Genomic DNA, 14,279 nt, shown 5'->3' on the forward strand with positions numbered 1-14,279 from the left:
CTGGAGAGCCCCCTTATAAACTAGGGGTACTGGATGCCTTACTTTACCACAGTTATTTCTGGTCATGGGAAAATAAAATTAGGTTGCTAAAGCAACGATGAAGTTTTTTGTTGTTGTTCTGAGTTTTTAATGAAAGTTTGGAATTTTTACCCTAAATATGCCACTGAATTTCACTTCGAACTCTGAGAGGCAAAAACAATGACACGAACCAACTGGAGATTTGAAACATTGCTTGTTCATTAGACTTCATGAAAGAAGAGAATGAAATAATTCTTCAAAATTGTACCATACTTTTTTTTAAAAAAAAGAAGGCTCTTCCCCTATTTTTAGAGTAGTACCTAAGTATCAGTAGTCCCACTGAAGTACTAATTAACAGGCAACTCCAAATATAATCATCACACAGATATTCAAATGAATTTTTTTCTAGTAATTAGCTTGATAGGATTAAGTTCTATCCTTATAAAAGAGAGTTGCAAAATACAAGACATTAACAAATAGCAAAAAATATGTTTTCATTTTATCTCTTCCATCTCTCCTAAGGTTTCTTCTGACAGCCAAATTTTTGTAGCTATGTACTCAGTCCTCTCAGTATATTAGAGTTTTGATCTAAGACAATACATGTAAGAAAAGAAATAATGTAAAGAAGCATTCACATTTAACACATTGTTTCAAGAAGTGTTGTGATATTAAATTGTTCAAGTACACATATTTGTGTATTTCTCATTAATTAGGGAAAACTGATGATGCCAAAGCTTCTGAGAAAGGAAAAACACCCCTGAAAGGATCATCTCTACAAAGGTCTCCTTCAGATGCAGGAAAAAGCAGTGGAGATGAAGGGAAAAAGCCCCCCTCAGGCATTGGAAGATCGACTGCCACGAGCTCCTTTGGCTTTAAGAAACCAAGTGGAGTAGGGTCCTCTGCCATGATCACTAGCAGTGGAGCAACCATAACAAGTGGCTCTGCAACACTGGGCAAAATTCCAAAATCTGCTGCCATTGGCGGGAAGTCAAATGCAGGAAGAAAAACCAGTTTGGACGGTTCACAGAATCAGGATGATGTTGTGCTGCATGTCAGCTCAAAGACTACCCTGCAGTACCGCAGCTTGCCCCGCCCTTCAAAATCCAGCACCAGTGGCATTCCTGGCCGAGGTGGCCACAGATCCAGTACTAGCAGTATTGATTCCAACGTCAGCAGCAAGTCTGCTGGGGCCACCACCTCAAAACTGAGAGAACCAACTAAAATTGGGTCAGGGCGCTCAAGTCCTGTCACCGTCAACCAAACAGACAAGGAAAAGGAAAAAGTAGCAGTCTCAGATTCAGAAAGTGTTTCTTTGTCAGGTTCCCCCAAATCCAGCCCCACTTCTGCCAGCGCTTGTGGTGCACAAGGTCTCAGGCAGCCAGGATCCAAGTATCCAGATATTGCCTCACCCACATTTCGAAGGTAAGGATTATAAAATGATGCTGGAAAAACATAAAGGATAAATATGTATTAGATACATATATTACATATAAATGTGTATGTGTATATATATGTATTCTAAATATATAAGGTACATATCTATCTTAGAATTCTTTAAAGTACACAGTGAGCTCTATGAAACTTACCACATAAACAGCAAAAAAAAAAGTTCTCATTTTGAGAAATTTCACTGTCATTGTAATATTAGCAACACAAACAATAGCTAAAAGACTTAAAAGTAGGTGGTAATACCTAAGTGTAGTGATAAAGCAAAGTAATAGCTTGTAAAATTTCTATAGATTTTCATCCCTCCTTTTTACATAAAAAAATAAACCAAAGTATGTCTCTATGACTGTTGGCATTCACTTACAGCATCATTTTCATGCTGGCTCTTAATGAGTTGATGATCATAAATGTAGATGAAGTTGTTTCCCTTGTAACAGATTACATTGGACAGATTTATACAGTATCATATCTTGACACATCAAAGACGATCAAGATATGAAAGGGTTTGAAAATATTCCAATGCTTGGTACAGTATCACAACTGAAGAGTGGGCTAAGCTTTTTAATTCTTCATCTGCTTTCTTTGACATGACTCTGGTAAGGATCATGACTTGGTTTCTGTTCCTGTATTGTTTTTGCTATTAAATATGTGGAGTTCTGCTCTAAGATATCACTGTGTTTAAATACCCATGTGTTTTTAAGTGGTAGGAAAATAAATGCAGTTAAAAATTGGGGACAAATATCTAAACCTCTCTGGATTTGTTTTCTTATCTGCAAATTGGCAGAATATGGTTTATAGTTCATTATGTCTTCAGTATTTTTAATGTTTGTTTTTATTCTGTTGACTAAACCCAGAACTTTGATATCTTGGAAATGAAGGATTTTGAAACATTTATTTTTTTATATTAAAGCAATCTCAGATACCCAATTGTTTGAAAAACCTAAAGGTTTTATTCCTCAGTAGAAATATTAATGCTGCAGAACTGTCTTTTTAGAATACCGGTTCTCATTGGGAAGAATGAATTATGACTTATAGGGAGAGTAAATATTTCTGTTTCTTAAGTAAAAGCCAAGAGTGCCCTCCTGTGGCCCATTACCTATGAAACAATTTCTCATATTCGTCATAAAATATTTCACTGTAGGAAATATGGATTTCATTGCAACTTAATTAGTAATCATTATGCCATTACTTCATATCATTGTATTTCCATATTTACATAAATTTGATTCTACCATCTGCTTCATTTACAAAACTAAAATGTTTTCTGAACTAAACTCCAAAATCTAACAGCACCAGCTCTGTTTCAAATCACTATTTTAAAAAAATGTATTTGAATAGCACTGGCAACTGACATAAAACCCTCTGGCCTCTGGTGGGAAAATCCAGACAAACTGACTTGTTGCCAACAATGTCCAATATTGTTTCCAACCAACTGCTCCCTGACAGTCACTCAGTCCACGAGATACTAGCATAACTCCCTCAACTTGCCTAAAGCATTCCTTCTATATTTTGAATAAACTGTTTTAAAAATTAAGAAAAAAGAAAACATAAGAGAAGAACTCATTTAAGTTGTTGTCTATCGAATGCGTAGAAGTTGTTTCATTATAATGGTTCTGTAAATAGGTAACAGCAAGTATGGTCAAACTTGAATTTGAGTGAAAGTCTCAAGATCACTTAAATTATGAAAACCGGGGATTTTCATGTTTGACTTACTTTTGTTTCAGCCACTTCCCCTCTTTCCCTGGTAGGAGCCCAGTACGGACCTAGTCTTATATGAGAGATTTTCAGCATTTGATTAAGAAGTCCAAGCTTATAAAAGTTCATTAACATAGAGACAGGACGTGCTTTGTAGTACAGTACACCAAAGCACACTTGGCTCTGTGTACTGTAACTCTAAATATTAAATGTGGATATTAGCTTCTTGGAACAACTGAAGTTGTTATTTGTTTTTCTTTTAGGTTGTTTGGTGCCAAGGCAGGTGGCAAATCTGCCTCTGCACCTAATACTGAGGGTGTGAAATCTTCCTCAGTAATGCCCAGCCCTAGTACCACATTAGCGCGACAAGGCAGTCTGGAGTCACCGTCGTCCGGTACGGGCAGCATGGGCAGTGCTGGTGGGCTAAGCGGCAGCAGCAGCCCTCTCTTCAATAAACCCTCAGACTTAACTACAGATGTTATAAGCTTAAGTCACTCGTTGGCCTCCAGCCCAGCATCGGTTCACTCTTTCACATCAGGTGGTCTCGTGTGGGCTGCCAATATGAGCAGTTCCTCTGCAGGCAGCAAGGACACTCCAAGCTACCAATCCATGACTAGCCTCCACACGAGCTCTGAGTCCATTGACCTCCCCCTCAGCCATCATGGCTCCCTGTCTGGACTGACCACAGGCACTCATGAGGTCCAGAGCCTGCTCATGAGAACGGGTAGTGTGAGATCTACTCTTTCAGAAAGGTGAGCTTTCCTGGAGGCATTGATAACATCCTCTCCCTTCTTCCCTGCTCTGTGCCTTAACCCCCTACCCCATTAAACTTCCTTGATTTCACTGTGAGTGCCCCTGTGCAAAAGGATGTAAGAGTGATGAAACTGGGCCTTTCATTTGCTCTTATTACCAAATTTACAGAGGAATAAAATCATTAGGGGTAGGGTGAGTGGATAATTTTGTTAATATGAATACATAATTTATACCCAGTAGGCAATGTGAGTAAAATTCAAAGTGTGTATTTAGATATTGAATGAGATCTCCTCAAGACATTTTAATGATTTTGCTTAAGCTTCAGAACAATGCTAGCTCCTTATGATGACTTAAGCATTTTCAAAGACCAAATTGAAATTATTCTACAGTTATGCTCAGAGCAGTATGTTAAATTTGTTTCATTTGTACTTCCATGAAAAAATAGCAGATGGATTTCTTGGAAATCCTAGTTGGCCTGGTAAAAAAAAATAATCAATTGTCAGCCATGAATTCTTAGAGAAAATTATAGTGCCAGTGCCATATTTAATAGACCCCTTGAAAAGCAGTCATATTACAAAGCATTTCTCATTGGCTACACACACACACACACACACACACACACACAGACACAGACACAGACACACATGTCTAATTTTACTTAAAGTGGAGAACATAACAAAGCATTTCTTACCTAATATGCTTATGGCAAAGCATCCCTACAAGCAAAATTACTCTAATTTTTTTTCCTCAAAGTGATCCTTTCTTGGATATACTGGTATTGACTCTTATCACCATGAAAATGTCTTAAAACCACTGCTTTTTCCCTGACAAATGCAATGCTATTTGTTTCTTGGCACAAGTAAAGCTTTAAATATGGTCTTGGCCATATGTGGAAAGAAACACTGGTCACTGAAAATACCTGATATATCTTTATATATCTTTCCCTAAGTTTTTTTTTTTTAATCTGAAATTGATGGTGGCATTTCTTCTTTTCTAGACTTTCTGTTTTACTCCCAGAGTGATATTTTAAAATATCAATTAAAGCCCTTGACTAGATGCTGTGTTACACTGGTTTTCCCTTAATCCAAGATTCCTCAATTTGAAATTCCCCATTTTCTCTTGACTTTGTAAAATACAAAACCCAGAGCAAAACATTGCTTCTATCCCTCTTTACTTGCCTAATAATGAGACAGGGACAGCCGTGCAAATGGGGCTTTCTAGTGAAAAAAGAATTTTAGTACCAGCTAAAATATTGGTGCTTGCTATGCTGGGCTGCTAATCACAAAATAAATTTTTCCTCATAAAGAAAAAAACTGGGCCAAGACAAGCATCTGTGTGATAGCAACTAAAATGTAACCATTTCTCTTTGGTTTTGCTGTGATATGCTGCTGTAGACAGCATACATTAAAACCAGTGAGGGTTCATTTTTCCAACTAAAAAGTCAGACTTCCTGTAAAATCTTTTATTTTAGTTTCAGTACTTCCAAGGTAAATGGGCCTCCTCACATGTCATTTATAAAACTACTAACAAATAAGTTACATTAAAATATATTAGCAACCTATAGTTTTAATGAATGTATCCTAGATTGTATGCTCATGTTTGAGGACTCGAAATATCAAGTTGATAAACAAACCAAGCATACTGCAAATAGGGTATTATTTATTAACCGTAACCACCTTCCACAATACTGGTTATTTTTTAATTATAAAGGTAATCCATAGCAAGTTGGCCATTTAGCCATCAACCTATTTCTTTAGCATTCAGACATTAATCCCAGATTCAGAAATATAGTCAAGGAGCTATTTGTAACCAAGTACCTCTCAAATCAAAACTAAATTATAAAATTGGTTAGTTGTATAGCTATAAACAAAATGCAGCTTTAATATTTTACTCTATATTTTAACTGAAGTCAATAAAATTTTCACTATAGAAATACACTAGAAAATATGCAATTACTTATTTTTAAGCATATTTATGTATTGTACACGTTCAACCTTTGAAATAGGCCAATTTTATTTATGTTATTTATTTATTTTGAAATGGAGTCTTGCTCTATTTGGAGGCTGGAGGGCAGTGGCGCCATCTTGGCTCACTGCAGCCTCTGCTGCCTGAGTTCTAGCAATTCTCATGCCTCAGCCACCTAAGTAGCTGGGATTATTGGGGCAGACCACCACGCCGGGTTAACTTTTGTATTTTTTGTAGAGATGGGATTTTACCATGTGGGCCATGCTGGTCTCAAACTCCTGACCTCAAGTGATATAACCCCTCCTTCCAGTAAATTACTAGATTAAAATAAATTTTGATATAAGACTGAGCTTTTTGTTTTCTTGACAACAGAACTGTAAGCAATAGTAAATTACTCTAATTCTTTCAAGTACGTTTAAGAAAGTTTACGACCTATTAAAGAGAAAAGTAGATCTAGTGGGTGATACTGGCTTAATTGTGATTAATTAAGTGGTTAGTTAAGCGTCAGAAATCCTAAGAAAACCAAAAAGCTACACCCAAGAAAAAATGTATTAATGTAAATATTTAAGGCAAATTAACTGGTGATATATAATAAAGATGTATATATGTTCATGATTTACCTGTTTGTCTACAATTTTAGATGATTTCTTTGATATTTAAATTTAAATCAGTCAATTTTCCTGTAGATTTTAATTTTTGTTTAAATTGTTCTTCATTAAATTAAATAAAATACATTTGTAACAGTTTTCCCTCTGCAGCTGCTTTAGGTCATTGGTGGCCATTGACCTATAACTAGTCTACATTTGTTTTTGGTTTTGTTTTGTGTGTCTGACTCAACCAAATTTTTTAAATAATTTGTAGTAACCACTTTGAAAATTCTGGGTTTGTTTTTAAATGTCGAATCTGGCAATGCTGCCTTGACATTTCTGCCCAGAGACTATTGGCTCTAGGCAGACAGTGCCTGTCTGATTCAAACTGTTGACTAAAATTTCCACTACATTCATTTTCACACCCTATCTGGCCCTTGCTGGCATATGAGTTTGCAACCTTTGTGGGTTTGCAGTAACTGTCTATGTTACAAAATCATTAATATCTAGATTCAGACATATTTCTCAATAAAGCTTTAAACTGTTTTGGTAACTTTAAATATATTCTGTTTTTTTTTTTTTTTTCCATTAAGTTGCTCTGCATCATATAAATATAAAACTTTTATACAACTGGATGAGTTTGGCAAAAGAATACCAACTTTTTATTTTCTTTGTGGCATTAAACTTTTGACTTGTACACATGGAAAGAGATAATCCTTGAAATGGCTTATGACCACATAAATGCTTTAACACATGTGGTCCATATTTAGAGATTTCTCATATTTATTCAGTATGATTTCTTTTGTTCGTTTATCCACACTACTAAGAAAACTTCTATAGCCAACATATATACTGTAACTGGCCTCTACATAATATAGCAATTACTTTATGTGGACATTCCCAATAAAGTTAGAGCTGTATAAAACCTTTGTATGCTTTCAATTGCAGTGCTAAATAATGGACTACACATAAAAGAAAACATTTTAGCTTTGGTTTGAGTGACTAAATTTTAAGTCAGCCTGTTTACATTCATGTTATGTCATCCCCATTATACATACCCTGTGTATTTAATTTTGATCATTTGGGTTCTAAAGGAAGAAAGCTATAATTCTGCAATTAAAATTAATTTTACACTTTTGCTTATCCACATGCCAGAGATCATAAAAGAAATCCCCAGACTTGGCCCACTTAGGTGTTGATATCCTCTTCCTGTATTTTTAGAGAGGCCGTTTCTCATTTTCCTTAGACACACGTTTTCAACCCCTCTTGTTACCTATAGTGAATTCCATAAAATAGAGATGATAAATTTATAGCACTTAAAATACCTAATTTATGATTTCTAAAAAATGGTATATCTTAGTTTCATTAAAATATTTGAATAAATGATACCATAGTCAATTAAGTTTTAGGCAAACACTCATATACCTTTCTTCACATGTGTAAATGGGCAATAAATATGCCTTTATTTTTATTAAAAATAATTTGGAGACAAATGATAAGTATTAAATAATGTTTTATACCATCTCTGTTCATTGGAAGTTGTCATTCTAACTAGTTAAGCTTTAATAGCCAGAGCAGATATATCTCATTTTGCATGTGATATCACAGCAAAAGTCTTGTCAGTTGCATAGACAAGGGAAAACTAAGATAGCATATAATCAACAGAATTCAAAGGAGAATTATGCTAACTAGATTTAATCTATTTTCTAGTAATCCTATCACTAAACTATCATCGAATGATATTGTGTTAGAAAGGAATTCAGCATGTGTGACAGCAATGGACATTTGTCACCCTTAGTTGGCCTTTTTCAATGAGTTAAGCATTTTATGTGTGTTACCAAAAAATTATTTTTTATAGTTCAGAGAACCATTTTTGTTGGATGTGTAATTTGGAAGTTTTGTTTACATTATGTCCTTAGGGGTTTTCTTTGTTTTAACAGCATGCAGCTTGACAGAAATACACTACCCAAAAAGGGACTAAGGTATATATTTCTCTCAGCACAATTGCTGCCTCTCTCTGTTGTTATGTAAATTTTGTGTGCTGTCTCTCTTCCTTCTTTGTTTGTTTGCAACGTAGCATCTGACACTGACGATGAAATCACTTTTAATCTTGATAGTTTCTCTGGTCCGAACAGTTGGCGAAATAGCCTCTTAGGTAAAGATACTAGTAGAGGTTGAGGCTGTGACCCAACTTAAATAAATTCCAATATGAATACTACTATTTTGAAGAAATAATTCTAAAAGAAACTTGTCCCAGGCATTGCTTTTGTGGGGACAGCAACTTTTCGTAGAATGCAGAGCTCACTGCTACAAATTAAAATAAAATTAATTCTCCTAACATTTGCATATTGGAGGCATATGCTTGCAAATCCTCAAAACCCAGACTATCTACAGATGTGGGCAGCTAACACTGAAAGGTTGAAGGATGCTGCAATTTGAATCAAAGAAAACATATTTTTATCATCATAGGGCAAATACTGTAATTAAGGCATGATTTTTATAAAATCCTTTTGATAAAAATCTCAAAATTATTTCAATTTCTATTTTTCATGGGTGCTGCTATCAGATCAATTTAAATCTGAATTAATGTAATATCATTTAATCTCAAAATAATTATTCCATCCATAATAAAAATAAAATAAAAATATAACTTATGGCCATCTTTTACTGTGCACTTTTATCTGAGGAGGGGACATAGAATGAACTACTAATAGAGGTAGGTCACTGAATGCATATGAAAAGTCGGCTACTTTTGGTGCTAAAAATTTACTTACAAAGAGAAAAAGAATTTACCCAGTCTGCTGAAACACAGAATAATGGCAAAACTAGGTCTTTCTCCATAATTTTTTTTTCTCTCCAATATTTTAGCAATAGCAGTTAGCTGGCAATCATTCCATTTTAATATTTTGTTCCATAAATTTATTTTCCAGTAAAATGAGCACATCCCCCTCCTTATTTTTGTAATCTAGGCATGATGTCGAGTGGCAGTTTAACAAAAGAACTGTTTTTCCTTTAAGAAAAAAAAAAAAAAAAAAAAACCTGCCAGTTAGTATTCCATTTCCCTATGCCTTCTGCGACCATCACTTCATTTCCCTCAGTCCTGGCCCATCACTGTCCTCCATTTGTAGTCCATGTTTTCACCCTCTTTACATCCTTTCTAGCCCTGTGTTTTCGAGTTCTTCTCAATTAACTTGCCTGTCTGCTCACTGCTTATGATTTTCAACTGCATATCTGATAGAAGCATAATTTTCTCCTCAAATCCTTTTATTTTATTTTTTTCTATGAGATTCAAACAGATGGTGTAAGATCATCTGGAAGAACTGAGCAATTATAATTAGATTCAATCTGTTTGAAGTTGTTGTTCATTCCGAATAGTAACCTCCTCTCAATTGTTTTCCTGTCCTGGCATTGCCTTGCCATTGTAGATGTGCTTAAGTGTCTTAGCTGTGCTGTTTTGCAGATACACCCCATCATCTCGGCAGGCCAACCAAGAAGAGGGCAAAGAGTGGCTGCGTTCTCATTCTACTGGAGGGCTTCAGGACACTGGCAACCAGTCACCTCTGGTCTCCCCTTCTGCTATGTCGTCTTCTGCAGCTGGAAAATACCACTTTTCTAACTTGGGTAAAATATTCTAAAATATCAGTTTTGTTTTGTCTCTTTCACCACCCACTCTCACAGAAGCACTGGAATCTCTCCATAACACAATACATTTTCATTTAAAGGGAGGGTTAAAGGCACTTTAACAGTACCTTCCATTTACTTGTCACAGAATAATTTCCAAACATTATGCTATATGTTGCTCATGACAAATGCTTAACGTAGGTTAATACTGTGGTTATATTCCAGTCTAGGCTCCAGAGGCTCAGAGAGGTCATTTGACTTGAAAAAGTCTTACCATTACTAAGGGTTCAAGGCAGTACTCAGTTCCAGAACACCTGACTTCCCATTCCATTTTAGAATCCTCTTAAAAAACAGGAAAGCAGTTCCTTATTTGTTTGAAATGTTAAAAACATCCTTAAAAAATTAATACTCTTTTGTAGAAAAACAGAAAATAGAAACAGGAAGAAATATTTATGTAATTCTATGACTCCAAGTTAACTTCTTTTAACGTTACTAAAGTTAAAACTCCTTAAAATGCATACAAGAATTTCTGTTAAGACAATACTCTGAATATTTTCAGGTAGATACAATGAAAAGTAAATTACCACCTTAGTCATTTGGTTACTTTGTATTTAGCATTATTTGTATGAAATATGATATTGTTTACATAAATGTTAAAAGCACTCTGAGTGACAAAATAATTAAAGAAAGCTAAACATGCCAGATACCATTTAATAGATTCAATGACTTTAAAAATAGATTTATCTTCTATAAAGTCACATATAAAGTGGTGGCATTATTTTTATGGTAAATATTTTTATTATTAGTTTTATCAGAAAATCTTGTACATAAAGGTGATTTCTGATATATAATCTTATTAGAGCCATAGATGATCATTTCTATAGAAAAACTTATCTCTATATTTAGGATAGAAGACAAACAAGAGATTTCACTTTATAATTTGCCTTTGTCAAACTATCCCAGAGAACATCAATTCCGTCATAAAAGTATTATTTTGATATTATATAAAAAATTAGTAAAACACACAAGCCAAAACCTTATATTCTCTAACCTTCAAGTCAATCATCAACTTCTGCTAGATTTTTGAATACCTGAAAACAAACATACAGCACTCAAACCATTTGTAATGAGGCACAGCAGTGCATTTTTTTTTCTTTTTTTCTTTTTTTCTTTTTTTTTTTTTGTTGGAGTCTTGCTCTGTTGCCAGGCTAGAGTTCAGTGGCGCCATCTTGGCTCACTGCAATCTCCACCTCCCAGGTTCAAGAGTATTCTCTTGCCTCAGCCTCCCACGTAGCTGAGACTACAGGCGTGTGTAATCACGCCCAGCTAATTTTTGTATCTTTATTAGAGATGCGGTTTTACCATGTTGACCAGGATGGTCTCGATCCCCTGACCTCGTGACCCGCCCGCCTCAGCCTCCCAAAGTGCTGAGATTACAGGAGTGAGCCACTGCACCCGGCCAGCAGTCAGTTTTAAGCCTTGTATTTTCCAGCTTTCAGTAGAATAACCTTCACTGGTTTATTAGCTTTTTGCCAGTCTTATTTTGCCTTACTGGGCCTAAACAGAGTATAATACAGAAACATGTTAATAAGCCATACTGAGAACAGGATAAATGCAGGTTTCTAAGTCCTTAGGGACACAAGTGGGAAGAACACATCCCATGAACACAGGTGAAAGAATGTCCGTAGTTATCTCTGATTTGGTAGTTTCATGAGATCATTTTTTCTCTGAGGCTAAAGTCTCTGGTTTAGGTCTTCTTAGCAGCTTCTAGAACAGAAAGTGAGTTTACTTTGTCTCCGAATTCTTTTTCTCCATGCTCAAGAATCCCCTGCTTTCCTGATCCCACTGAAAAAACTCCCCTGAGAATGAAGCCTTGTTATTCCAGGTTTCCCGGGAAGCCTTGATTCCAGGCTGGATAAAGTTGTTCCACACTCCCCAAGGTCTAAATCCCATAAACAATATCTTCTGTCTTTATAGGTCATAGAACTTTTTATTAGCATCCGGGAAGATTTCTCTTTTGAAAGGAGGCTGGAAAACCTTTATGTCAGTCCTGATCTGCTCATTAACCACTGTATAGAGGAGGAAACCCAGCTCATCCAACTTGAGTTTCAGGGAGAACAGGTCTGCAGTTTCTTCTTGTCAGAGAAAACAGCCTGGCACAGGCACAATCACAGCTCCTTTTTTCTCCCCATAGCTCCTTTGCTTTGAAAGTTGCTGGTTACTTCTCCAGTGTTTTCAGGTCTGTATTCTCCAGGTACTCCAGCACCTCCTTCCAGGGCTTGGACAAAAACACATCTGTGTTGGAAGCAGCAGTGCCAAGGCAGTAGCCTCCAGGCTCTTGTACCAATGGACCACATCCCCACAGAGCAGCACTTTGGGTTTTCAACTGCCCCTTTCATCTTGCCTTCTCCCAAGCCAGAAGCCCAGACACTAAGGGGCCAAACCCTCCTGGGCACCTAGAGTCCCAAGGGCCTCATTACTTTTTCTCTTTTCACTGGAAAAAAAATTCTAATAATGCACCTGAAGAAGATTCACATTTTTCGGTAATTTGGACTTTGCAACTTTCAACCAGGACAAGACTCAAAGCTATTTCTTTTCTATTGCAGTCCTTCCTGCTATATTGAGTAGGGTTTTTAGCAATTGAAAACAATTATTTTGGTCATGGTTTTATATGAGCTAATGAATTCATATCAAACACCAAGTTTTTGTTGCCTAATCTATATAGTGATGAGAGTCTTTGTCTATAATGCCAAAGAATGTATAGTTTTATTTAATTTTAGTTACAGTTAATTTTTTAAAAAAGCAAAAAGCCTAACACCTTAACTTCAAGAAAATGAATTTAAAATGTTTGTGTAGGTCGTAGAAATATGAAACAAAATAATTTTATACAGCATCTGAAACACACTCAAGTCACCTAAAGTGCTATAAGCTTGCTAAGTACCTCATGTCTCCTATCAAATCTTTTCATTAATTAACATTAATTTGATTAGTTGACTCTTTATTCTATTTTTCCCCACCATTATTTTTATGATTAAATCCACCTTCATTATTCTTTAGGAATGAAAGTACTCACCACTTCCTATGTCTGACATTGGTAAAGTCATTTAAACTTAATTTACTTATCTCTTGAATGGATATATAATACTGAGGTCATATTATAAAGAGTGATGGATATAGTGTACATAACATAGAGAAGTGTGTAAGACTTGTTAGATTCTGCCAAATCATTATTTTTATTGAAAAACATGTCTTACACTATCAGAGAGTGGCACTCATCAGATATGCGTGAGCTTTGTCTATATTTAATTGAGTAGTAATTCACAGGACAGTAACCATAGGATTTTATGTGAAGGAGATGCAGATTTTATTTTTGGAAAACTAGTACAAAACTATGACATTTTTATCAAGGACTCATTTACCACAAATGTCAACTATTTATGCAAAAATAAGTTTATTCTAATATTTGCATAAACTAAAATTAACAGGGCAACTGAAGCCAACATGTCCATGGCCACAATGTGTTAAAAATAGTGATTATATAGCACACTTAGGAATGTATTTTATTACATAGTTTTCAGAGTTAAAACACAATTAATAAATGAAATATGAATTACACTTTTCCTGATAACAAACATATCTGTAGAGCTTTAATGTTCTGATGAACTAGAAAACCACTAATCAAATACATCCCTTACATTTCATTCCTATAGGAACCGAGTCTGAAAGGTCAAGTTTACCTTTCTAGAATGTGGGTTTCCCCCCTTAATCTATTGTGTTTTATATCAGAGATCTCTCAGCTGTGTCCGTCAGGCCATGACTGTAGTGACACTGCCCTCTTGATTCTCTTCATACTTTTCCAACTACAATTCTTTCTCCTGGGGTTGCTCATCTTAACATAGCTATATCATTTATCGTAGACACAAGGTCACTTTTGAGAGTGAATGGAACTATATTAATAATTATTCCAGGCATTAGGTACAAACCCTGGGCAATGCAATTTATCCTCCTTCTCCTCCTCATATTTATGTGTTTACCAAGTTGTTTTTCCTTTAGACTTTTTTAATCCTAAACTTTTTTCTATGTTCTCATTTACAGCTTTAATTCTGAGCTCTCAAATGAGCATTTCACTTTCTGAGATCTTTTTCAGCTCTAAAACTAAAATTCAATCAGTATGCTAGACTGTATAGCCCCCTC

At 35.5% G+C, this 14,279-nt stretch overlaps 1 protein-coding gene and 1 pseudogene across 9 annotated transcripts in view; one reads left to right on the forward strand and one right to left on the reverse strand.

Moving 5' to 3' along the window:
* NAV3 (neuron navigator 3) overlaps positions 1 to 14,279 on the forward strand; it is a 623,567-nt gene that overhangs the window by 528,472 nt on the left and 80,816 nt on the right. For 5 of the 9 annotated variants that reach the window (XM_032285065.1, XM_032285057.1, XM_032285074.1 and 2 more), the window contains 4 exons: positions 732 to 1,440; positions 3,423 to 3,911; positions 8,405 to 8,446; positions 9,925 to 10,085. In XM_032285065.1, the coding sequence (XP_032140956.1) occupies positions 732 to 1,440; positions 3,423 to 3,911; positions 8,405 to 8,446; positions 9,925 to 10,085 (1,401 nt within the window). The remainder of the gene's footprint in view (positions 1 to 731; positions 1,441 to 3,422; positions 3,912 to 8,404; positions 8,447 to 9,924; positions 10,086 to 14,279) is intronic. The other 4 variants (XM_032285083.1, XM_032285090.1, XM_032285104.1 and 1 more) reach the window with 3 other exon arrangements.
* On the reverse strand, positions 11,484 to 12,480 carry LOC116557242 (annotated as a pseudogene).

The sequence above is a fragment of the Sapajus apella genome, unplaced genomic scaffold (genome assembly GCF_009761245.1).
Source record: "Sapajus apella isolate SASKATOON/1434 unplaced genomic scaffold, GSC_monkey_1.0 scaffold2, whole genome shotgun sequence".
NCBI classification, from domain to species: domain Eukaryota; kingdom Metazoa; phylum Chordata; class Mammalia; order Primates; family Cebidae; genus Sapajus; species Sapajus apella.